The 26,626-nt window shown below is 36.9% G+C and overlaps 3 protein-coding genes across 4 annotated transcripts in view; 2 read left to right on the forward strand and 1 right to left on the reverse strand.

Moving 5' to 3' along the window:
* Nucleotides 1-12,564, reverse strand: part of LOC126864181 (furin-like protease 2) — a 412,400-nt gene extending 399,836 nt beyond the window's left edge. Inside the window, exons 1-2 of one of the 2 annotated variants that reach the window (XM_050615226.1) lie at nucleotides 11,716-12,564; nucleotides 3,515-4,089 (exon numbers count right to left, since the gene is read on the reverse strand). In XM_050615226.1, the coding sequence (XP_050471183.1) occupies nucleotides 3,515-3,709 (195 nt within the window). In that variant the 5' untranslated portion in view covers nucleotides 3,710-4,089; nucleotides 11,716-12,564. The remainder of the gene's footprint in view (nucleotides 1-3,514; nucleotides 4,090-11,715) is intronic. The other variant, XM_050615228.1, reaches the window with a different exon arrangement.
* A 711-nt stretch (nucleotides 12,565-13,275) lies between these two features.
* LOC126864183 (40S ribosomal protein S17) lies at nucleotides 13,276-14,350 on the forward strand. The gene is made up of 3 exons (XM_050615231.1): nucleotides 13,276-13,440; nucleotides 13,715-13,866; nucleotides 14,032-14,350. The coding sequence occupies exons 1-3, from the start codon at nucleotides 13,438-13,440 to the stop codon at nucleotides 14,270-14,272; spliced, it is 396 nt and encodes a 131-aa protein (XP_050471188.1). The 5' UTR covers nucleotides 13,276-13,437; the 3' UTR covers nucleotides 14,273-14,350.
* A 428-nt stretch (nucleotides 14,351-14,778) lies between these two features.
* On the forward strand, nucleotides 14,779-25,269 carry LOC126864182 (ubiquitin carboxyl-terminal hydrolase 3-like). The gene is made up of 6 exons (XM_050615230.1): nucleotides 14,779-16,026; nucleotides 20,197-20,344; nucleotides 20,841-21,627; nucleotides 22,416-22,658; nucleotides 23,005-23,198; nucleotides 23,575-25,269. Exons 1-6 carry the CDS (start codon nucleotides 15,936-15,938, stop codon nucleotides 23,735-23,737), a joined length of 1,626 nt encoding a protein of 541 aa, XP_050471187.1. The 5' UTR covers nucleotides 14,779-15,935; the 3' UTR covers nucleotides 23,738-25,269.
* Nucleotides 25,270-26,626: the final 1,357 nt, after the last annotated feature.

Raw genomic sequence — 26,626 nt, forward strand, 5'->3', positions numbered from 1 at the left:
ACACAGTCTAAGATCATTAATTAAATTAAAACTTTTAACCCAAATTTTTAAGACAAAATCGACTTATAATTATCGAAATGCTATCACTAATATAGGTAACACCAGAGCTAATTATTAAGAATTCATATTATGTTATTATATATTATCGTAACATCAAATTATAGGAATTAACCTACCACAGATACGTTTTCTAGACGTGTATATTTTTCTCCACTAAATACAGGTGCTGCACGCAGAAAAATACACAAAATACAGACTGATTGGCCCGGTATACAGCGGCGAAAAATTGAATAGCGGAACATCCAAAAACCTTGACAAATGGACGAAGATACAAGCGGTGGAAAATATCGGACGCAATTCACGCTAGCAGTAAACTTAATTCCAATGGTTTTTTATTCAGTTGTTGGCATAACAAGGGTCGCAAATTAGTTGGAGTCACGAAATATCTCCCCTGATAGTTGACACGATGAATTTTTTCCCAATCGAATAACGAAAAGGGATGCGGCGTCCAGTGGCTGCATAAACGTGTAGCCGCAAACGAACGCAGTTTGACGGTCACAAAAGTCAGAATCACGAATGCAGATCGTGAAATTCGTACACTCTATACATAGCTACACGCTATACAGGCGGACGAAAGTATTCGAACACTTTCCGATACGTTTCATGAATTGTATTATATGTGTAGTACTTTTACGTCTTGAAATTTTATTATCACTGTTGCAAAACTCGAGTATCAGAGTTAATGAGACGTTCTTACAAAATTGCAACGATTATAACGATTAAAGCGTTCAAACTCGATTTTCCTAAAGTCGTTATTTCTATGTTATATCGTTATTCCACCGAATAAGCTGTACTGTTGCGAAAGAGGATTTTTAATACTCAAATCAAGTATCATAGAGAACATTGAGCAACAAATCGTATACAGTTTAACGATCGCAAAAGCTTGGATCGGGAATGCAAATCGTGAAATTTGTAGTAGCTATATGGGGGCTAAACGTGATATATAGTTTGAGGATCATGAGACTTTTAGGTGGCGATAACCATTCCGGTTCGAACAGCGGCCTGGTTTGAAGCAGCTGTAAAATTTTTTCGATGCGATCGTCATCGAGGGCCGCGAACGATACTTTGCGAAACGCTCGTGGAAAGGACACTGTGATCCAGTGATAGCACGCGTCCATTACACCCACGTGTAAAAATGCTATTACTTTTTGTGGTAAAAGTATGTAACGTATAGGGTGTCTCGAAAAAATAGGGAAACGAATTTTCCCAGTCCTCTCGGTATTAAATACTTTCGTATTGTATTCTGTTCTGTGCGAAAACGAAACGACCGAAATGTATTATATATTTTCTGAATGGCGAAATATATTATTCGTAAAATAGGAGAAGAAAAATGTTTGTTGTTTGGTAGTGCATAATGGTTAATAATGAAAGTTCGCTATAACTGTATTTAACTAGCCGTATTTTAAACCTTGATCTAGCTAATGCAGGTAATTAGTGTCCTTCCCTTGGAATAATTATCGGCACAAGTTTTTATACCTTCGCCCTATCCGCTCCATTTAACAAACTGATGTCTGACCTTAACTAATCCGAAGTTTAAAGTTGCTGCTCGCGTTGCGTTGGTCGATGTACATTCACCAGCGCTATAGTTTAGTTTCACGGCAATTTTATGGATAAAATTTAACTGACAATTTTGTTTCATTGTGTTTGAAAAAGTTTCGAAAGTTTCTTTATAAAGTTGGCGCAAGAGACTAACGAAGATTGCAGGGTTAATAAATAGACGATTTCTTAATGCACAGATTATTTCAAGCGATAAAAATAATATTTGAGAAGCGATTAACTGATTCGTAGTAAGACTTGGAATAAGAATGAATAATATAAAGTAAAGAAAAGGTAAATTGTATGAAGGGATTCTCGACTATCATGGATTATTCAACAGCATTAAGATGAATAATTAGAGTTGGCAGAAAAGTGCAGGTGATTAAAGTAAGTTCAATGGTCAAGGTTAATAAACTATCGAATACCGATACACCAAGTCTCTGAGAACCGTGTAACGAGCCATCCCTCTTAATTCCTCCCACGGGACTACTTCCACACTATTACAATAACTACTTTGGAACAATAGCGGCGAACAGAACACATTCTCAAAATTGAGCAATGCTATACGCACTATTCCCTAGCATCTCCTGATAACTACCGATAGAAAGAGTTTATCATTGGAAACACATAACATCAACTATAAATAGAATGAATGGAAATTATGAAATCACAAGCACGATAATAATGGAAGGGCTTCACGATGTTACATTGCGTTCATAATACGGATTATGTGTTATTACATATCTAATATTTAATGAAACTGGAATATTCGAAAATTCGAAAGTTGGGATTTTTTTAGTTCGAAAGGGAAATTTGAAGACGTAAGAATTTGTTCAAGTATCTGAATAGTTGTTTACAGATTTTTGAAATTTGACGAAAACTTGAACCGCACACATAGGTAAGAAATATTTGGAGTAGTATTGGTAGCCTTTGGTATTGAATTTCATTAAAATTTCTAAGTACATATTGAACTTGGTTTCGTCGCTATTCATTCTTCACACTGGTACACGCGAATCGTGAAACAAGCCACGATAAAACTTCTACAGCTCGAACGTTATCACGAGAAAGATTGTTTTTATCGCAATCTGCGTAACGCGTAACTACCAGAAAAACTTTTAATTGTGAAATGGCCAAAGTGTCCTGTAAGTTTTTTTAATAGTTGAAACAACACGAGCATCGAGTTGGAAACACGCGAAAGTAAAACCTGAAACCTGTTATCAAAACTATGTCAATCCGTGGCGATAACCGCAAAACTTTTGTAATGAATTTTGATCGTGGCGTTTTTGAATCGTGCTGAGTTGAACACGCACGAATAATAGGCTTAAATTATGTAGTTAATCGAGACCGCTTAAACTGAAGTGACTGAAAGACGACGACCAAGATAAAGTCTCTCAAAGTGCTCCATTGATCATCGCGTTTTTCGTTTATATCTTGATTTTAAATCTGTCTCGCAAATGCGTGATGTTTGAAATCGCCAAAATATTATTAAACAGCGGTATATACAAAATATTGAGAAAGAAATGCATCCTCAATTTGTTACATCTCGCGTTCAGTGGAAATAAAATTTACAAAAGCCACTAAGTCGACAAACAAAAATTGATTTTAAATTGTATCGCATAAGAGTCCGTTACAGTAAAATTTGTCAAACAGATGTAAAAGTTAATTAGAATATTAAGCAGCAGATATTTCATTTCGCTAAACAAATATTCGATTGATGTTCAATTTTCCAAAAATAGTGACAAATTTCGAGGTAAATGACTACTTGAGAGATACTGTTTGCAACATCGTCACCCTTTTCTGGTCTTCGATTTATGGAGCTGATCAATGTGGTTTGCGAACTACTCATCCCATAAGAAAAGTCAATCATTCCATTTTAGCATGCTAACGGCGAGATATAAAAAGAAAGATCGAGACTCACCTGTCCATAGTTGTCGAAACCATACTTGGCGGCAATTTCTGCGGCGACATCCGGTCCATCCGGGATGTAAACTGCGAACTGGTTGCTGAAAATCGGCGTAGGTCGCGATCGTGGTCCAGGTTCCGACTTTACCAACAGAGCACCGATCAACACCACTAACAACACGCACAACGAACCGCCCTGAACGATGATCATCTCGTCGTCGCCGAATGGACAAGATATGTTATACTACTATTCTTTAAACACCGCGTACTTCTTTACTTTTTCTACCCCGTTACTTCGCGTTACGAATTCCGATTCGCCTATCGAAACTATAATATTTTCAAGCGTCGAGAATCCACGAGCAGAATACGCAATTCGAGAATATGAAATTTCCCGTGAAATCCAGCAGGAGTGGAGAATCTTCACTTAATTTCCGTATACCATTGCCACGAATGTTTCGCCGCATCCGAATGACACGAAGGAAGAGGATAAAGAGAAAAAAAAAGACGTTGAATAGGTCAAAATGGTGACACGCGACACGACACTATCGGAACGATTTCGACTCTGAATTCTTCGGTCGTTGCTGTTCTTATCTGTAACCAAGAAACAGAGAGGGAAAATTAATAGTACGATTGAAAAAAGATGGCCAGCATTCAAGTCACGACGCCAGAAGGATGTCGTCGGGATGTTTGCGGTTTAACGATGTTAATTATTATCAAAAGAATCCTCTCCGAGTTTTGTACACATGCTGGATTTTATATCGACATTTCTGAAGCTTAATTAATGAAAATATGAAAGAATTTTTATGCGCGACTTCTCGTTTCAATATCAGGTATGTACAAAAATTTTGATATAGCATTAAAAGTCTTCCTGTATTGTTGAAAGGTCTAAAAAAACTTCCCTGAGAGAAGCTCGTATAACAGGAATGTTGTAGTAGCCTGTAACAAAACACTCAGCGGTCAGCGTTTGAATTACAATGCATTTAAAACGATCGCGCAAAAGAAGCACGAACGGAACAGCAATTTAAAAATTGAAAACCAATAAAATGTTTCCTTGTACGTCACTCGTGTTGTCGCAAAAGACATACAAGAAAAGGCTCGATAAAATCAAGCGCTTCCACGATGGTCTCGGCTCCTCCCGCCCACGTTCTCTTTTGCCACGTACAGAGCAGAGAGCGTCCTTCGAAGGATTTCGAAAACTATATTAAAGTCATCCATGAAACTCTCTGGATTCTGTGTATCTCCATAGAATCGGAATAGAGAGACGCGACATGATAACGGGTGAATCATCACAAACAGGATATCCGAATATTCGGATGTTAGAATTTGAAAGACAGCACGCGTGGAATACCAAAAGTGTATGTAGTTTCACGAGAGAAATAATTGAAAAAATTATTGGTCGTAAATACCTATAATAGTAACACAAGTGGCTACAAAAATTATTGGCCATTGGCACGTGCCTTTACTTTCCAATATACGACAGTGTGTTATCATGTACATTTCATTTCCATAGTATTAAATTCTAGTTATATGAAACCTAGTAATAAATGATACAAAATTTAATATACCAACCTAACTGATTGGATCTAATCGATTAATAAATAAGGAGATACTATAGCAAATAAAATGTGTACCAATAATTGATGAATGGCGTATATTCAATATTAGAATATGAATTTAATACGTTATTCTCTATTCTAAAAAAAAAAAAAAAACGAGTTTTTTTTTTGCAAAATCACACCTTACAGAGGGAAATTGGTTTTGTATAACTGCTGGAAATATTGGAGTTTTGCTATAGATACTATCCACACGCATTTTATAAATGCTGCAATCTACATATGTCGCAGTCCACTGAAGCCGATGCTACACATTCGAAAACCATTTTTCATTTGCAGCGAAAAAAAACATTGCGCAAACATATCAAATCCTGGTGCGGAACCTCACTAAAATTTAAATTTCCCGCTTGTAAATATTCTTTTAATAATCCTGTCCGCATGAACCTGTTTTTGTAGGATAAATTTCAAAGTATGAATATTCGATCGAATATATGCAAATGATTTATGTCTCTAATGGAAATTAGATCACTGTACATCAAAAATGAGAACGAAAGTTTCCACCAAAATAAAAAACCATGAAAAACTAACACCTGGCTGTCGCTTTTAAGGATTATATAAGAAGAGAAATTGCAGTCGAGTCACTTTTACCCATCGGAACATTGACAAGAACTCTCACGATGCCACGTATGATGCCTTCGTACGTAACGTTAAGCATCAAGATACTTTTTATAGACACAACATACTAATGCCGACTAACGAATATGATCAGCTTTCCATGTTCCTTATTTACTACGGTTTCTACCACTAAATGTTATACCTGTCAGATACACACTCCTATTCGTACAAGCCAAGCGAACAAGCAACGGTTTAAACAAATACCATGTAACTTTGAGGAACAAACGTTGAACCGCACCAACGAACCAATAACCAGAGCGTTACTTAACCAGTACATAATCGGATCACTGACAGAACTTAGCGTTATGCTTAGCGTCGATGACGTCAAGATTCAGATATTTTTAACCCGCACAATGCCAATCTACAAGAGAAAATCTACAATATTTGCCATTTTGTTCTTTCGAAAATTTCTGAAAAACAACGTTAATAGCGTATAGTACAGATTACTTTAAACATGGCTACCGAACCCCAATACGTTTCAGGTAGCTCCGAACTTTCAAATATTAAACAAACTAGTTTTATCTATTTGTGAAAAATTGGAAGGTGCGAGAATCTGCAGAACGCACATGATACGCAGGAATTTCGCGTAAAATGCAACGACTTGATAATGAGTTCAATCGGGAGGCAAGATTGCGGAACGATTAACCAGGATTGATAAGCGTCTCGTGATTCCGCGAATGCCACACAAAGAAGGGAACGACGTCGCCAACCGTTCGAATAGAATCTACCAATTTTCTAGCAATTAACCACCGGCAATGTTCTTCCCATTCGCAGCAGCAAAATAGAATTCTACGAAAGGGTTGTTCGCGCAAAACCGAGCACCAGCGAACTTCTTTCGACGATCGAATTTAAATAGCGTGTAAAGAAGACAAGTGAAGAATGAAGAAGAAGAAAGCTTAGCGAAGAAATCAAGAAAGAAAAAAGCAATGAAATATTCGTCCGATACTTTTTCTTGCGAAAATCTCTTCTTAGCGGAAAATTTTTATTCAAGTTCAAATATGAACATTTATGAAATATTTCTGCGTGTATTTTTGCTTTTTGATTCCTATTTCATATTGAAATCGCGTATAATGAAAAACGCGCCGACTTATGTTTGTTAAAATACGTTAGCACTCGTAATTCGTCTATTAACCACCGCAGTTCTTCGTATCTTCCCATTTCTTCTTTAAACTGCTTGTAAGTGGTTTTTGTCTGAACTCTCGCTACATTTTTCGGGTATTTATCGTGCGACAGGTTCATTCTCGTGTATTCTATCTCACATATTTATCTTTTATAGCGCTATGTATATCATCCTGTCATACACTGTGCTTTATAGAGGAATTTCATCATCGTTGGAGAAACGAACGATGAAAAATCTTCTAACCCTCCGGCATTTAACGAGCCATAGTATTTTCATATTCATCCTAGGCTAGTTTATACAATCATGTGTAAAAATCTTGGGCCACCTACCAAACATTTGCGTTTTGCTTTTATTTTTTCGCGAATGAATATAAATATACTCGATGTTAATTCAAATCTTCTGATGATTAAATGTTCTTTTTAATGAATATCTAACATTTTCCCGGAAGTAGCTTATCTTCAAAACATCGAATATTACACTCGCATACAATTGCGAGCAGTTTTCAAATAAAACCGAAATCCGCAGTGAACGTGTTAAACAACATATTGGTTGCCTCACAAGGACAAAAAAGTGGGAGAGAATGCTGACGATGGTTCAAGGACCGTAGAAAGCATGAGATTTGCAATTCCACGAGTGCTGTTACGTGTAAAATAAAAGCCACCCAAAGCGTCATAACACCACGAGAAAATATGAATAGAGATAACATTATACAGGATATTTAAAAATGAATGCTCTTCGAATGTCAAGTATGAATAAAAAATAAACGTCAATGTACTATTTTCCTTAAAATATATCGAGAATGTGTAATAAAATGAGACTTTTCTAAGAGAAAAATCTCGTTCTTTTCTCTTTTTTTTTAGAAAACTGTACAAATTTAGTTTCTCGTTAAAATTAATCATATTTATGCGCAGCACGAAGGGAGATGTAACTGTTTGTAGTTCAAGAGCTCATTTTACTTTGTTACAAAGCATTGAAAACGCGGTTAAATTGGGGACACACGAACTCCGGCCGACGTGATTTGAATATTGAGTATTCAGACGCTTGAATAGTTCTTTCTTCAAGGCACACAGAACGAGGTATAATTTATGGTGCGACTGGAAAGAGGAGATGATGTGATGTAAAACGGCATAGACAAAATGAAGTTTTTGGTACGGCGAAAAGTTTGGTTCTTTACAGGATCTATAACGATAGATCTATAACAAACAAAAGTATTATACCATTAAAAGGGACTAATATTTCTTTGCTGTTAGACGTCAAAATAATTTGTCATTCTCCAATACAGTTGTTAAAATGTTGTTTAAATGTTACACTTACTATTACAGATTGTTAATGGAAATATTATTAATAGAAATTAAGTATAACGATGTAAATAGCAATGAACGTCGTAGAGCGTTTAGACGATCAATATTATTGTGAATATTATTGGTAATATTATTGTCAATATTATCGTAAGAGACCATCTAGACGATCAATGTGTATCGTCTACACAATGCTGAAAACTCTGAAATATCGACAATAATATTTATCGTTTGAACGCTTCTTCAGTGTATGTGTTTTGGTAGAACCTGTACAACATGTTTGTGTACATCTGCGAACAACTGTCTTGCGTACTGAATTCAATTACCGATGACACGCGTACTCACCAAGAAGACGCTGATGACGACAACATCGGACAAACACAGGACGGACAGTTCAGCGACAACTACACTAATGAATACGCGAATGGCGATCCGTACACTTCATTAGCATATGCAAACTGCATAAAAAATTACTAGGACGATTCCTTGCGAATTTTGACGTTTTATTGTTAAAGATTGATACCAATTTGGTTTCCATTTTTCTTAACGGATACAGGTTACGATTTTCACGGGAAATTATTTAGTAACGTCTGCAAGTTGTCAAAAAGATTATTAAAAAAATAACAATTTAAAAACAATTAATTTAAAGATGTCAGTGAAAAACACTGATAAAGGTAGACTTGCTGGAAACGCGATTTTTGCCTCATATGGAACAATATCGACATTGCAACATTTGCGTCTCTTCTTTTTTACCAAGTGAAGAATAACTTAGCGGTGTATTAAATTATATTTCTTTGATACGAGATATCTCGTTATATTACATTCTAAATATCTTACGTAACGATAATATACGATATGGTAACTTTATTCGAGCTGATTGATATTCACATTTAAATACGGCTTAGTAGCTTATCGTTCGAAGGAGGATAGTGAAATAAAGAAACGTGAATACACGAAAGAAGGAGAAATCAAATGGATGAGTTAAACGAACGATCTAGACAAAGACTTAAGACGTTAAAGGATGTTTGTTTCCTTGCTCGTGGATTTCTCTGAAATATTCCGTCATTATCGTTAAACTCTACTCGCAGCTATGTGGAAATAAATACGGAAATAACATATCTGATCGAAGATGCATGAAATTAAGATTTATACATAGATATCGCCTGAAGCTGATTTCATTACATAATCTACTTGTCTTTCTGTAGCTAATAAATATCCATTTTCAATATTTTTACTATCGTCCTGCAACTCTAACCCTTTTATTACTTCAAAGTTTAACTAGAAAATTTAATCAAAATTAACCTACCAACATCATATTTGCTATTGATCTATCATACAATATACATTTAGCTATCGAAAGAGCAATTGCTAATAACGATGACTTCATAGTCAAAAATTCGAAATACCAGTTAAATGTATTAAATAATTTTATACAAAATATTACAAATTATAATACATCACGTTCAAAATTTACATAGACAATCAACCTTCATGTAAAGTAAATCCTCTTCTTCCGTAAATTTACATATTACAAACCTTGCATAACATCTTTATCCTTAATGCTTACTTTACAAAACAGGAATTATCTTGGTAAATCAGAAATTATACAACTTCTTTGGTAATCATCACATCTATACGTTTACTATCATAATGAATAGTATGGAAAAGTAATTAACTAGCAATTAATTAGTAATAATAATGATACATTCAACATATTCTATATGGCTTTATTATTATACATTATACATATATTCCATACGTTTAATTATTTCAAATCATCTAATACGACCAATAGCGCAAATCATTTCACAAATAGGGAAACACGCATTATCTCCAAACGACAGTAACCGTACGTCCCATTATGCAGCCGATAATAAAGTGCTCTTAATACCGACGCTTCACGCACAAGGTCGCAGCCAATCACATCCGTAAACATACATACTCCAATTTGAAATCTAATGGAAAACGAGAAAATAGAACTGGTAGATATCGACGATCGTTGTATACGTGTGTACACGGTATACCATTACCATATATACCAGTGGCAAGTTGAAACTCGTTCGATCAGGAAAGAGCAGCCTGGAATTTTTTGTCACCAGTGTGGCAAGCTCTCGAGAAGACGAGGTTGCACGCAAACCGGGACGCGGGAGGGAGAAACAAAATTTGTATTCGAGCAAATCATCACAAAATCCGTAATACGTCCATGACTCGCGAAAATATTAAAACAAAAGTCTGATGTGTGTGTGTGTGTTATATGAAACATTTTGAAATTTCATCAGCACTATAAAAGACACGACTGTCACGAGTCATGACTGTATCGGTATAATTTAAAAGTATAAAAGTAGATATGTACTGCAAACGTATCGTACATATATTTAAAATTTTTCGGGAGAAGCGAAAAATTATTTGGCAATTTACGAGAAAATTATTTACTAAACACATCTTGTTGAGAAGAAGAAAAGACTGTAGGAAACATTGGTCAATATTACTTTTGTAATTTTCTCTTCTTAGTCCTTCAAATACTATTTTGACGGTTTGTTTAACATAAGACTGAATTATTTTGAATTCTGGCACTTTTAACATACATGTGCAATATATTTAGCAAAAAATAAGATGACTGTACAAAATAGAGTTAATAAATAACGCCTTGAGTAAAACTTGGTTCTTATAAGAATCGAAAAAACTAACCTAATCCAACGTTGTTCGTAAATTTCGAACTTTAATGAGCAGTACACCGCAGGAAGAGACATTAGATTTACAAAATTTGTCCTTGTTTCTATATATTTTCATCACATTAATCAAATTTGAAAATATTTCGTCTAACACACGTATTCGTAAAGAAATGTTGGAATACTTGGTAAACCACTGTATTTCTGTGAACGAAACGCGAAACCGTAATTAGTTTCGGGTCAGAAAAGGTCAGAGAGGAGCATTAATCGGAACTAAAAGGTTTTTCGAGCCCGCATGATTAGAACGCGACACCGCGATATTTCTTTGGCGACGCATCGCGCATACGATACAAGCTTGCACACACGCGTGGCCACAATCATTTTTCGCACGCCACTCGCACTGGCCTGAATTACACACGCGCGCGTGGCTCCGCGAAACGCCAACGCTGCTTTCACAGCCTTTTTTTTTCCTCTTATGAGCGCAACGCGTGCACCATTCCGCATGCGAATCACGGTCAGCCTCTATTTTCGACGAAAGTGAAAGAATCGAGATCAACGACCCAACCGCTCACGGAGAAATTCGCGAAAGAATATCGACAGTTAAAATCCGCCTTCTACTCGCCAGAATTCAACCAACGAGGGAAAAAAGCACTAGCTTAATCGGGGAACAACATGAACGAGTTTCACGAAGAGAAAGTCTCTGGTACACGAGGACCTCGAGATGTCAGCTGATAGAAACAAAGACTCAGAAAGAGACCCGTAATTGGTCGTTGAGGATAGACCATAATATACAAAACTATATAATGGAGACACACACCAATATAAAGAGGTTAGCTGTGAATCACGCGACGTCAATCATCAAACGCAATTCTTTTTTTCATTTTAATAAGAAATACATTTACCTCTGTTTAGGTATCACGCGGCCTTAGATTCCCACGAAGTATGGTGAAATTTCAGCGGAGTTGCTTGAAAGGTACAAATGTCACCAACTTTGATATATGCACGAAAACGACTATGTTTTGGCAGTGGTTCGCGGCATGTTCTTCCGGCACGAGGTCTGCGACGAGGTTAAATGGACATTGACATGTGCGCGAAAGGAAAACACGACGGCACCCACGCACTACTCGGAGTAAATTGTCAGAAGAACGAGGCCGAACTTTCGAACCAATCCACCGATCATTCCGACCACTACAGGCCAAGTGTAGCACCGCACTGACTGCTCTCGCCGTTCACCAAGGCGATAAACAAACTCGTCGCCTCTCCCTCACGAGTCTACCCTCCTTCTCCTATCAAGTCTCTTACTCTCGCTAAACGTTTACTATCCCGCTTCCGCGGACAAACGCCGACTGCCGTGTGCTGCTGAGCGAAATTTCGGTCTTTCTCGCACTGCGGCGTTAGCAATATGGTATGATCTCACTCTCATCACTCTATTTCACTCACTCTAACATTATACATCTCTGTTACTTTCCCTTCCTCTTCGCTCCTGCCCCGTTTAAGGCACAGTGCTGCCACCATGCTTCGCCCCCACTATCGCATCGCATCACAACTTGTCACCTGGTATTCTTGATTTTTTGACATTTGATGAATGCTCGGTTTAAACTGGGTGATACTTGGTAATCGGGAGCGTTTGTAGTTTCGAAGAAACTGGATGTCACTCGCGAAAAGAGCAAATAAGACTCGTTTATGATGACTCCATGACGCGACAACGCAATGTACGACATGTTTTGAGCCACTGACAGTCTGTACTGGAGCAGGAACTGTATGAAGGGTGGTGGTGCCACCCTACTGCAATCAATTGCAACGTGATTTTGTTTATAGAAAAGAAGATCTTTCGTTTTGACAAGTAAAAATACTCGAACTTAATAATATAATCAATATTGTATTTATATACTATAAAGCTATTTACAATTACAATTAAATATTTATATAAATATCTATTTAGTTAAATTACCTACATTATCTTCTGTAGAATATATAAAATATTACAAATATTATATCTCTTAAGTAAAAACTTATTAGAATATCATTTTTTAACCTTATTTAAACTTAATTTTAAAATTGGAGTACAAATTTCAAATTTTCTAATTTAATCTTTTTTACTTATCTTCTACAAATACGTAAATAAAATTTCTGAAGATAGACTCAACATAAGTTCTAGATGTCCCTAGTGTAGCTATTGATTCACGGTCGTATATACAGGTCCCGAAACTCCCGTGGTCAAGAATGTCACAATGATGCGGCGATCTGTGTTTCTCTAATCTGCCACCACTGGCGTTGCTGCAGAATAGTCAAAACAATAAACGACACAAAGCCATAATTCTGTGTCCCCTAAAGTGAACATCAATAAATTTATTTATGAATAAATAATGTATACTTACTTGTAAAGTATTATACAAATTATGCAAAATGATAAAAAATTCACTTGATTATTTCCACCATGTTTTTACTTTCTTGAATTAGTTTTGGCCAGTCGACATCAGCGCCCCGTATGTGGTAGACAATGCACGACCGTAATGCTATGAGTGAACACGTTGATTCTCCATTTGGCCGTTGGTATTGATAGTTCTTCGTGGCGGTAGCATCTCTCTTTCATTTTCTCCATCTTTTCTGGAACGGTATCCATCATGGTACGTATATTTTGATAAAATCTAGAAAAAAATCTAAAAAGGCAGTAGCAATCCGTCACCAAGTACACAAACGAATTATCTAGCAACATCATATAAATTATTTTATACTGAAAAGTTGAAATATTTACAGTTAAAGTGTATTATAATAGATTGTTATCTTTTGTTACAAATTTTGAGGTTATACGAATGTGTTTAGAGTGTTTTCCAATATTTTGTTTTAAATGAGTGCAAGATGGATTAAATAGCATGAAATGGAATATAAATATGATTTTAGAGTCGCGTCAGGACAAAGACGGTCAAAAAGGCCGCGAAGCTAATCATCGAGAAATACTATACTCGATTGACCATGGACTTCCATACAAATAAAAGGATATGCGAAGAAATTGCTATTATTCCCAGCAAATCTTTGCGAAACAAAATCGCTGGGTATGTATTTACAAAAGTGTATGTTTTGTGTTAAAACATTTTTATGCCAAAAACTAAATCATAATTTGTAGGATTTATTATCCTGTATACTGTAGCGTATTTAATTTCTTATTTAAGTCTATTTCAATTTTTTATTGAATTTCTTTATCCTATTATTCCAAATAGATTTGTCACGCACTTGATGAAGCGTCTGAGACACAGTCAAGTACGTGGCATTTCCATCAAACTCCAAGAAGAAGAGAGAGAACGCAGGGACAACTATGTTCCTGAGGTGTCTGCATTGGAGCACGATATTATCGAAGTAGATCCAGAAACCAAGGAAATGTTACAAATGCTTGGATTTAACAACATTCCAGGACTTCAACTCACACAATCCCAACTACCACCATATAGCAGACGTTCTTAAATTTATTTGTTTATATTAAATAAGATTGTTAGTATTGCACTTTAAATAAAACTGCAAGCTGACATTCTAAAAATTTTATATTCTCAAACTGATTTTAACGTGTAAACCTGTCATTCTTTCGAGTGTGTACATGTATTGATTTCCTTATGGTAAGTAACAGGCTACTGTAAAATAAAATACATATTAAGAAATATATTAAATTCTACAAGCTAAAATTAATGTAATTGATTATCTGTATTTTAATAGAAGCATATTTCATATCCATTTATAAAGAAAAAATACAAATCAATTTTAATGTTAGGTTTTGAAATATATAAATGGTAGAATGTGAAAAGTTTAATGTAAAAGTACGCGTGTGCACAAGTCGGCCATTTTAATCGAATTTCGTTATGTACTGTTATGTACATTATAATTTATAATAGCTTATTATTAAAATTAATTTTTTCGTTTACTTTTTCCAATATTTTAATTAACAACATTATTGAAAGATATTAATATTAAATTGCTTCTTACATTATTTTTACACATAAAACGAATATTTCGATCAAAAAGTTTGTCAAATTTATATTAAACAATTTATTATTTTGCATTAAATTATATATGGTAGAAATAATCGTAACGTTATATTAAGAGTAGCAAAAGTAGTAAAAAATGTTACTATCGCAGAGGTTCAACGGTATCGATTTCCCGCTCCAATTATAATTATATATCAAAGTTATGTACAGTGCATTTAAAGCATATATACATACTCTCAACGACATCAACCATTTTCGCCTTCCCTTGCACGAAGCTCGTCATTTTAATCGCAAACATAGAAGCTGAGTAATCCTATCTCTCGTATCGTATTTATCAGCGATATCGTAGCTCAAATTGCGAAAAGCCAAGGTACCGCATCGAATAAAGTTTATTACTTCGAAGTTTATATAATATTTTGCAAGAGATAACGGGGCTTAATATGCACACGACTGCATCGACGCGACAATGAAATGCATCGTCGCCCTTCCAACAGCACCCACGCGGTTGAGCCGGACCTGGACAAGTTGTTCAGAGGCTGCGCGACCTAGCACGATCCAAGGCTAGGTAGCCTAGCACAACCTGGTGAACCAGACGAAGTTAAGAAGAAAGAGGAAGAGAAACGGAGAGAGTAGCTGTAATCGCACGCCTACGAATGTTGAAACTCTCGGGAGCAGGGAGGAGAGACCGTATAACCGGCGAGTCAGTCGACTATTAGTGGTCTGTGACTCTGGAGGTAGCCCGACCACCGCAGAACCGAGCCCGACGCAGCTCGGTTGCGTTCGGTCGGTAGTCGGGGCCAGTCGGGCGCTCCACTGCTCTTTTCGGTCTGGTCGTTTTCCTCAGTCCGTCGTCGTTGCGCATCGAGAACAGTTGCACCCTTTCTTTTTTTCGCTTAAAGACATACAACGAAATAGTCAAGCCAATCTTTTTCGCGCTATGTGACAGATATTACGGGGCACCAAGAGTGTACCCCGCCTTCTCTGAATATCATTCCCATCCTATCCTTCCTTCTCTACCTTGCCACTACACATTCTCCTTTGCCCAAAGAGAGAGAAAGAGCACACGTTGTAAACGCAGGCACGTACGTACGCAGGCACTCGCCGACGAAGGGGCCACGAGGGCCCCGTGGAATCGTGCCTAGGAAAACATGGAGTGTCCACATCTTGCTCAAAGCGTCCAATTCGGCGGTAACGACGTAGAAGCGAATTGTACGAAGGATCTACCGTTCGTCTGTGCAGGTAGGATCTTATAAAGAAACCGTACCGTTATCCTTCTTAGCAGATTGAAAAAAAAAGATGTATTTAGAAAATCGAAACCTAGCCCCCACGAGATCCTTTCTTCTCAAGTTGGATTCTATTTTGCACTCCTTTCTTGCTCGAGCCCGATCTCGATCTTTCCTTCACCTCTATTGTCTCCCATCTCCTTTTCTCTCGTTTCTTTTGCGTTCTTTATCCCCTGTGTTCTCGGTCTTGCTCTTTTTCTCTCCCCCCGCCTCTTTCTTTCTCTTCCTCTTTCTCTCTTTACCTCTCGTGACCGCGGCCCCGGCCGTTCCTCTCGCGGCCTTGAGCCGTCGTAGCCGACAAGATGAAGCGAACCATTTCTCTATTTCCCTATAAAGATATTAATGCATGTTTTTTATGAGAGAGGACACGAAAGTACACGTTTACGTTCGCTTTCTGTATTTCACGGTCGATACACGCGAATATCGATGATACTTATGGACGCACGACTCCTAGTATTATTTGTATGTATTGTGAATTGAACTCCCAGCACGAATATGTATAGTACTTACATCTCTCCTCGATACACGCGAATGTGTACGTGTCAATACGTATGAATGCGAGACAAACCTATACGCGCGTGTACGGTTGTACGTGAAAGTCCACTCCTCTTCTTCATGTATACATGTATATATGTAATATAGTATCTATGTGTGTGTGTCCTCCGTTCATGGGTGTCTCTCCACGGACCGAACAAGAGCGTCGTGGACGTGCGCGTGTGCATCGTCCTGCTGGGAGTTCTCAGTATGCGGCGCGGTCGTCATTGGAAAATCAATACCAGACGGCACTAATCAGCTGGCCTGAGATCTGTCATTAGAACTCGCCTGATAAACGTGTTCATCGTTTCACCTTCTTCGTTTTTCCTAATTTCTTCCATTTCCGCTTGTCAACTTGCATACATCCACATTCTCAAGAATCATCATCTAAGAGATACATTTGAAAATGAATGAATAGAATAATCTAGTGAATACTTCTTCCTTGTTTGAGATTCGAAATTTGTTTTCTCGTCTGATATTTTGATACCTATTCTCTATAGTCATTGCCTTTGATACTATATTTAAAATAAACACAATACTTTTATTGCATACATTTAAATCTCCCTTGCCCTATGTGTTCTCCCTCTTAAGCTGATCTTCGCTGTAGACGGAAAATTTCATAATACAGACTCGATTCGCTCTGTTCGATAATCGATGCTGCACTACGCCGTCTTTTTTCTTTTAGCGACCTCTTACAGTAGAACAGGCAGGAAGAAACGTTTCACCAAGATCCGAGTCATTTAATTGCAACGTATTCTTTCAAGAAAATCTGAAATTTCATTTTCTTGATTTTGATATCCTTGATCTTTCAGGATCGAGAAGAATCTATTGAATTCACGAAGCATATTTATCTCTTGTCTGAATATCCGAGCGAGAAAGAGGAGAAAGGAGGGAGGGAGAGGGAACAATAATGGAACAAAACAAAACATGCATAGTCAAGGAGAGAGTATTTCAAAGGTGTATTAGCGCGACCGATGAGTCAGACTAGCGATGTTTTTTTTTATTATTCAGTTCGGGTTAGGTTGTATTTCGGAGTTTTCCGAATTTGTCAAGATAGTCAACATATACAAATATCATTGAAACGATACTCCCTGTGTCGCGTCGTCGTCTCTCCCGAGAGATCGTTCACGCTCAACGAATCGCAAACATATCCAGGTTGCAAGATCAATTTAAATATCTTGCAAGGAGAATGACGCTGGTAAAAATTACCAAGCCCGACTGTGGCGCGAGTCACGCAGGAGAAAAATCGTCCCTCGTGGGCTATAAAAGAACCCCATGTTCCACACCTTCCCCTCCCATCCCTCTTCTGCCTCTTTTCCTGCGCTGCAAGCTGGTTCGGGTACGACGTTGCAAAATCGATAACGGCGTCGTTGCTAATCGGATGCCTCGATACGAGTCGTATTGCTCGGGAAACGAATTTTTCCCTCATCGTTCCTTTTTCTTCTCCCGGGATTGCATCGAACCGAAGACTCTGCTGGTGCATGCGTTTGTCGCCTTTATCTTTATCTGGTTCCGTCGCTTGGACAATGCGTCGACGAAATTCTTCAACGACGCAACACGCAGTAGGCGTGGCGAATCGTATCGTTCGTTACCAACCAGCGAAAAAGAGACGCAACGATATGACAAAAGAGACGGACGAGTAAAAGGATGGATACGTGGCTCGTTAGATGATTGTTGGTTACCCTGCTAGCTTTTTTTCGTGGTTCACGTGATACACCTCTCACACCAATGAAATGGTCAACGATTGGTTGTCTTTCGAGTTTAGGATTTCTCAGACTACCTGTATGCAACTCTATCGACGATTTTTATTTGATTTTGACCTTAACTGCACTGACGTGATCTTCCAAGAATACAGCGTGATGCGCAACGTATTTTTACATCAAATTGAGAATTATTACCCACTTTGAAATATTGAACATTCGATAGACTTGGCTCGATTGGATTATCTTTTTCCATCGATAATGAAACTTTGATTATAATCTAACAAAACTTACGTTGGTCTCTATGATATTTTATTTTAATAATATACACATATATGTAAGATATAATACCTGATGTTCCAAATTATCATTTGCAGGTTATCAACTCATTTTAAATTTCGATGTTAAACTATATTTGTACATTTGAATTTTATGCACAAAAATATTTTTTCTGTTATATAAATATAAGAAAAATTTTGTTCTATCTTAAGATGTATCATTGTATTGTTTGAAATTTATAAAAATACTGAATTCAATAGTTATACAATCTCAAGCAATATTTCTGAACAATCTTGTTCCAATGTATATAACGTGTAATTAAAATTCCTAGTACATTTTACAAAGAAATAATACAATATAATTTGCACAGGGCGTGGGGTTATAATAATTCTTACACGAGATTGCAAAACAAATGGGTGTGTACAGGGATACGTGCTTCTAGAAGATTGGATTTCAGTTGGCCTACCTATGCGATATCTCAATTTTCATGTACTCGTGCTTTTTTACCTTTAGCAATTTTACGTCTTTCTCTTTTATTCTACTGTTGCAAAGTTTATTTAAGTAGCTAAAAATAGTCAGGTATCGAACCAAGCAATCCAAAATAAAAATGATCGAAATCGATCCAATTGCATGGGCGTAGAATTTTCGAATTTTCTTTCGAATTTAGTAATTTCATTATCGTATTTAATTACTGAAATGTATATTCTTGGTATAGGATCAATTAACTTGGCAGACGTCTCCATAGATTTTACTCGCTTTTAATATCATAGATACGTCATGGTGCTGAAAAAATATACGTACGAGGAAAGGGAAAAAAAGAAATGTGCATGCAAAATCTCAAACTTGATAGCACTGCGAGACATTTTGCGATCGATCGACTGCAAAGGGGGTGTGTCGAACAGCCTTCCTCCCATTCACCCTGGTTTTACGCGATCTCTTGAGAATTACGTAAGCCGAGACGAGCCAAGAAGATAGTACACCGACTTGGGACTTATATTATTTTGTAATGATCGCCTTTTATATTTCCTGAATGCACTAACTTTAAAAAATTCTAGGAATTTTCCAAAAATAGCTGTAGCTAGGGTAAAATCCAAAAATATCGAATTTTGGTAGAAACTCGTTCAAATTTACGAAAATCGGAATTACAATACATATAATGTATGATATTTCCATTATTCTCGGGGTCACGTAACTAAGAACAAAATTTAGATTCATAAAAACTAAGATAGTAAGTTGTAACGCGTTACAAATAACACACGATTTTTATAATATGAAAATCGCCATTATTCTAAATATCAGCTAAATAAGAACAAGTCAGAATCAATCGCAAAAAATTAAGTTCAGAATCAATAAAATAAGAAATTCTAATTTTTAAGCTTAGAATCTTTTACAATATTTATACCTCAATTCATACCTTCGGTTTGAAAAAATAAAAGGGTGAGATCCTAAAAATGAAACATGTATAGAATTCGACCATTTTGAGAACATGGCCTTCAATCTCTGTTACTCGTTAATTTTATATCGTTTGCAGTTTTAACACAGAACGATAACATTTAAACTAGAATGCATGGCAAGGGCAATGTTTTTATCAAGTGTTTTGTTATTGTCGATAGTATGTGGCACTGAGAAAAGTACGTGGCTCTGTCTGTACTGTGGAGCCATTCACTGTGGACGATACGTGGCAGGCCATGCATTACAGCATCACGAAGAAAATAATCAGCACTGTGTTTGTATCGACTGTGAGAACCTGGCAGTATTCTGGTAAGTTAAACCCTTCGCTTTCGCCATTCTTCGCGACACAGATCGACGGTCCGAGCCTTCCTCGCGTCAGTTGATACGATTTTTAATCTCGCCAACATGCCTCTCCCTCTCTATCATTTTGTTTGTTAGCGGCAGCCATCTTTATTAATATTAGCAGCAATATGTTAGCTCGACCGGTACAACAGTCTCAGAAACCATAAATAAATTCTTTCCAAAAACAAATCTTGTCTTTCTCTTTTTCATATTCAATTGTTGGTTTATAAACCAAATCTCAAATTTTATATGTATGTTATTAATATAGACCGTAATACCTCAAATTTGAGGTTTCGTGTACCATAAAGAATGGCTGTATTTAGCCATAACGCGTTAAGTCGTAAGTAGTCATTCATCAAATATTCGATATCAAGAAAATAAAGAATCCACCCACGAACCCTTCAATTAATTAATAGCACGCCGATCCTGACTTGCCAGCACTTACAAAGGCATTCATTTTCAGTTACATGTGTGACGAGTATGTAATTAACGACACGACGAGCGGCCAAATTGAGAAGATACGTCGCGTCACATTTCGCAAAGATGAGCACAAGGAGAATGAGGAGAATTGGAACACGTCGCCGTCTACGACGCCGTCCTCGAGGAGAGAGAACAGTGACGATAACGACGCGGACGCTCTGTGGAAAGCGGAAGTGGTCGTAAGGAACCTCCGACCGAGAACAGCGCGGAAGAGGCTACACTCGTTGGATGGCACAAGCGGGGACAATCGGCCGACGACCAAGCGTAGGAGCTCCAAGATAACCAAAGAGAAGAAGGTCGTCGGCCTGAGAAATCTCGGCAACACCTGTTTCATGAATGTTGTGTTACAATCGTTCAACAACATCAGCCATTTTTGCGAGTATCTCACGCAGATGCCATGCCTAGAGGGCATACCATTCGACGAGCCGCCCACACATAGAGGGCGAATCGTCACGCCCGGTCGAGCAAAAGAGTTTATGAGTGACGCCTTACTCGCGGAAGAGCTCAGGAAGGTACTCCTTGGTTTGAATCTTGGTGGCTCAAATGGTCAAGCCATTTCGCCCGAATGCCTTTTCCTTGTCATCTGGAAAGTCGTACCAAGATTTCGAGGCTACCAACAACAAGACGCTCATGAATTTCTTACCTACATGTTGGACAGACTGCACACCGAGCTCTTGCAATTGTTGCCCAGACTGGGACACGAACCTCTCGGTCTGCGCGGCAAACAGAGCATCGTCACAGCCGTGTTTGGAGGCACCCTTCTTAGCGTGGTAAGTCGTAGGATTGTTCAAGGAGGAAGCTCTGTTTAACCCTCGGTCACCGATGATCAAACGCTTTGCGGCTGGATGATGCTGTATCATTCTGATGTATAACATACACTTTATGTATGGATTTCGAAGAAATGTTTTATGATAAATGATTCTAGAGCTATTGTTATTACACGAGGAATTTATTCCACTATATATAAAAGTTCCAAATTTGGTAATACATATTGTACTGTATCGTACTGTTTTAAAGTTTTTCAGAAAAACCAGAGATGATGTATTTAGAAGCTCACAAAAACATATAATGTTGGCAAAAAGAATAGGAAAAAAAGACAGTGATTAAATATTATTATTGTAATTTTGTGTTCTTAATTTATTGCTTAATTTATTTTGGTAGTCGAATCTTAAAATATTCTTGTTAAAAACATTTTAATTATGAAAAAAGTGTACACAAAAGAATTATTTTTAGGAAACTTATTTTATTATCAAATTTAAGAAGGTATAATTCCACTATCTCAAAGCTCTATCAGCATTGTTTATTGCATATAATACCAATGTCTACTTTGGTATTCTACTGGTGCCTACTTTCTATGCATGACACAACTTGTATCAAAATGATCCGGCACTCACCAGGCGAGGGTTAATGCGTTTCCGGTTACATTTTATTATTCCAATACGAAATGACGAGAGGGAGTGCCCTTTCCGAATCAATATTGTTTTGGAGAGTCATTTTATTATTCATTTTCTTCTTGGGAGAAGCGCGGACAAATTATGGATCGCGTTTCCTCGCGCAGGTCCACTGCATGAACTGCCGTACAGATTCCAAGACGCACGAGCCCTTTCAGGATCTTTCACTGGATATACCGGACAGATTGCAGAGACGAACGAAAGAACAGGAAGAAGTATGCAGTCTCACGTACAGCTTAACGAGATTCTTCAAAGTCGAAGAGCTGGCCGATAGCGAACTATACTTTTGTGACAATTGCATGGGGAAACAGAGATCCACCAAGAGGTTCTGGATACACAGGCTGCCTAATGTTAGCATACTTTTATTAACTATTTCATTTAGAAGATATTTAGAAATATTTTTATAGAATATATTTTCGTTTTGTTTCGAAAATATTATAATATATTGAATCTCTTATCGTTTCATTACTTAATGTACAAATGTATGTTTCTATTTTGTATTGATTACATTATTAATTTTTACAGTTTATTGTCTGTAACACACTTTATTGTCTGTAATTTCAAAATATAATGATAATCTGGAATTCTCTAAATGAAATACTTTTAGAATATTTATTATAATATTCGTCTCCATATATTAACTTATAAATTTTCTTCGTTTGTAACATATAGTTTAACAGTTCTATTTTATTTTAGGTGTTGTGCCTTCACATTAAAAGATTTAGGTGGTGCAATTCCTATCGCTCGAAGGTGGACACACAGGTGGATTTTCCGATGAAATCACTTGATATGTCTGCATTTACGGTGCGTGGTGTGAGTGGAACGAAATTGGGCGCTTCAAATAGTCACTTATATGACTTAGCTGCCGTTATTGTACACCACGGTTCAGGGTATGCTCAAACGTCTTTTTTTATGTTAATTCTACATACAAACTCATTTATTAGATCATCAGAATCAGACTCATTCATAATTTCTTTCAATGAGTCAATGTATACACAATTTTATATTCTGATAAAAAGTTATCGAATTAAATAAAATCTGTAAATTATGGATTCAGAAACATATATCATTATATCCATTTTAAGATGGCAATACACCACAAGCTAAACGTATATTATATTTGTTTGTATAAAGCAAAATTCAGTATGTTTTATCAGTCTTATAAGTATTCCATAATTTTTACATTGTAAAATCAATGTTTTCATCTATTGTATAACAGAGCTATGGTATCTATTTTGAGAATAAATATTGGAATATCCATTTTAGTGCTGGAACTGGACATTATACTGCCTTCGCTGTTCACGACGGACAATGGTTTCACTTTAACGATAGCTCTGTACGACCAGCAACCACGGACGCAGTCGCCAAGTGTAAACCCTATATTCTGTTTTACGTGCGGAAAGAATTCTCCATTCCACCTCCCTTGTGACGTCGTTTCCCCAGTCAGTCCCGTCCTGATGGTGCGAGCTTCAACGACGATGACCATGAACGAATAAATAAGAAGTAAGAGAAATTCGAACAGACGAAGTTGAATGGTGCATATGCTAAAAGGGTCAAATGGAAGAAGTTAGAAGACTTAGACAAGTTTCGCGAAGTTTCTAAAAGAGGAAGGAAGGAAACGCCCGTTTTCGATTTTTTCGTTTAGTATGATTAAATATAGACTTTGGGTATGTTTTGTTAATGATAAGCGATAAACATGGATTTCATAGAATTTCAATCAACATATTTCTTATAAAAAAATCTCAACATCGTATATTATCTAGATATTACGACGTTTAGCACGATGTACGAGTATGATATTCGACTCCTATCCTCATAGTCGTTCGAAGCGAAACCAAACTTTCATGTGTTCGTGAATGAGCGACAATTAATTAGTTTTTATTTAATACCTATCGTTTCTATTGATTTCAGTTCCTTTTCTTTTTCACAGTTATTGATTAAACGGTAAATTGACTGATAGACAAAAATAACGTTAGCAATGTATGCTGTGCATATTGATAGTTGTTTTTGTGTACTCACGTGAACATGTAAGGATATACATTGCGTGAACCGAGAGCTTCCATTCCTTTTTTAGAAACGGCAGAAGGAAGAAAAAACTAAGAACGAAAGAAAGAAACAGCGTACTCTCGAGGCAGATCGCGGAAACGCATTGCCTTTAAAGTTGGTTTCCTTTATGCTCCTTTTCGCCGGTCTCTCTCGGTGGTCGTTGACCACCTCTCTTCATCGAATCGATTAAAGCTCCTCCCGGCCACATAGCGGAATAACGCGTAATGCGTACCTCGTATATATAGTTTTAAATTAAAACGAAAACGACTGGTCTTCTCGGTAGATAGATTTTTTTCTAGGCTTAGAGCGACATCATCGTTATTTCGAGGGAGCTGGTAAGCGAAAATACCATATAGAGCCAACCAACTCTATTACTTCGAAAAACATGTTACCTTCATCCTTGGATACTTAACACATACACATGTGCAGATACATCATATACCCATGCGTACACACGACAGACCCATACGTACAATTATCATTCGAGCATACACATACGTGACTACCTATACGCGAATCGTTTACATGTGTGTTGACAAATACACGTATGTATGCATGTATGTATATAAACACGTTCTCTCTTATTCCCTGCCACTCCTTTTTCCCCACGATTCTCGACGGCTCGACGGCTCTTATGTGATTATTTAAAGACTTATTTTTTCTATAATGGTAACGATAATAACGATAATAAGTTAAAGAAAGCGTAGCGAAAGAACGTTTTATTAAGGCGATAAACTCGATAAACGCGTATCTTCAGCAAAGATTCACTCGTATGCAAAGAAGGGAAAGCAAAAAGAATAAAAAAAAGTAAAAAAAAAAGATGTAAGTAAGCGTGCAACACTAATATTGAGAATACATGAGATATGTATGAACGACGTATAAATAAAGAATATGAACGACGATATCATACTCCTATTTGTCATGACTCTTGTTATTGATTTTCGATGTATATTTTGTCTGCAAATATTCACAATTAAAAAAATGTTCATATAAAGATGAGTCAGAAAAGACTCAAATTGTGTAAATGAGTTAATCGAATACATAATTCTGCAAGTATATACATATAGATAAAAAAAGTATCTTGAAGTTTGGCTAACAACTAAAACAAAATTTCCAAGTTAATTTGCAATCATTTGTTAATCGTTTATGTATGTACATACATAATTATAAAAATTCAACAAACATTCGTTCTACCGACAGAGCATGAGATACAAGTGTCAACCTTTCTTTTTCTGTAATGACATACGAGATCTCTTCTTTACCGACGATGAATTGTCATTTATTCTTGACCGATATTTGGAAATCGAACCAAATGAGATCGGTATGATCATTCGATAAAATCGTAAACAAAAACATCCGCTCTGCGCATTTCTATTTCTTTTAGTATGTTCAAAATTTCTGTTCTTAATGGATTCGTTGCAAACATTTTCGTCTAACTTCGATGTCATGGTTAGAGAATTTGCACGAAATTTTACCCGATTCTTTCGTTTTTCCATAGAAACATCTTGTTTCTGTTTCTCATTTTTCGGAACAAACGCTTTAGTAGAGGTCTCTGGCGTTCCTTGCGTGCTTTTTACAAAAAATACCGAGTAAGGATTTTTTAATTTATCCTCATCTACTTCATTCGCTATTTCTACATTTTTCTTCCCCTTTTTGTGATTAGAATTCTTGAACGCTTGAACCCACAAATCATCACGATCATAGCGTCTGCAAGGATTTTCAATACTCGACAGTCTATTTTTACTACTTTTCGTATTAGACAAATTTTTGTTATAAATTATTGACGACTTTTCGTCTGGAGAGTCAGGACTAGGTTCAGGATTACATAATTTTCCTTCCAAACTCTCGTATATTTTACATTCCTGTAAAGATGACGATTCTGAGCAATTCGAGCTCTCGCATTCTTCTCGATAATCTCGATTTTTGTAAATGACGCTAGTTACCTTCGTCGGTCCAATTCCGTTACCGCATCTTTTCGGTTTTTTCCATCTGGCAGAAATTTTTTTTACTAATCCTTTCATCCCAGAAGATTTTAAGTAACGATTCTCCAGTTCTGTCTGCACCATATAACTGATGATATCCGCGGGTGAATCCTCCAATGCATAACCGGCCAATCTAGTTATACTCGGGTGCGTGTCTAACCTATACCTTCTATCTTCCTCGTCTTCGTCCAGGTTGCCTAGTCGACCAGGTACCTTGAACTTCATCGAGGCGATGCTCGTTTTTTCCGAAATCGTGAAAGGAAATCTGTCTTGACTCTTTTTCTTAAACC

The sequence above is a fragment of the Bombus huntii genome, chromosome 3, assembly GCF_024542735.1.
Source record: "Bombus huntii isolate Logan2020A chromosome 3, iyBomHunt1.1, whole genome shotgun sequence".
Lineage (NCBI taxonomy): Eukaryota > Metazoa > Arthropoda > Insecta > Hymenoptera > Apidae > Bombus > Bombus huntii.

Excerpts from the sequence above, each read along its gene's own strand:
- LOC126864183 (XM_050615231.1), top strand. Across the intron at positions 13,867-14,031 it reads TTGCGAAACAAAATCGCTGG|ATTTGTCACGCACTTGATGA; the intron begins GTATGTATTTAC and ends TATTCCAAATAG.
- LOC126864182 (XM_050615230.1), top strand. The coding sequence starts at position 15,936 with ATGGAGTGTCCACATCTTGCTCAAAGCGTCCAATTCGGCGGTAACGAC. Across the intron at positions 20,345-20,840 it reads GAGAACCTGGCAGTATTCTG|TTACATGTGTGACGAGTATG; the intron begins GTAAGTTAAACC and ends ATTCATTTTCAG. Across the intron at positions 22,659-23,004 it reads GGATACACAGGCTGCCTAAT|GTGTTGTGCCTTCACATTAA; the intron begins GTTAGCATACTT and ends ATTTTATTTTAG.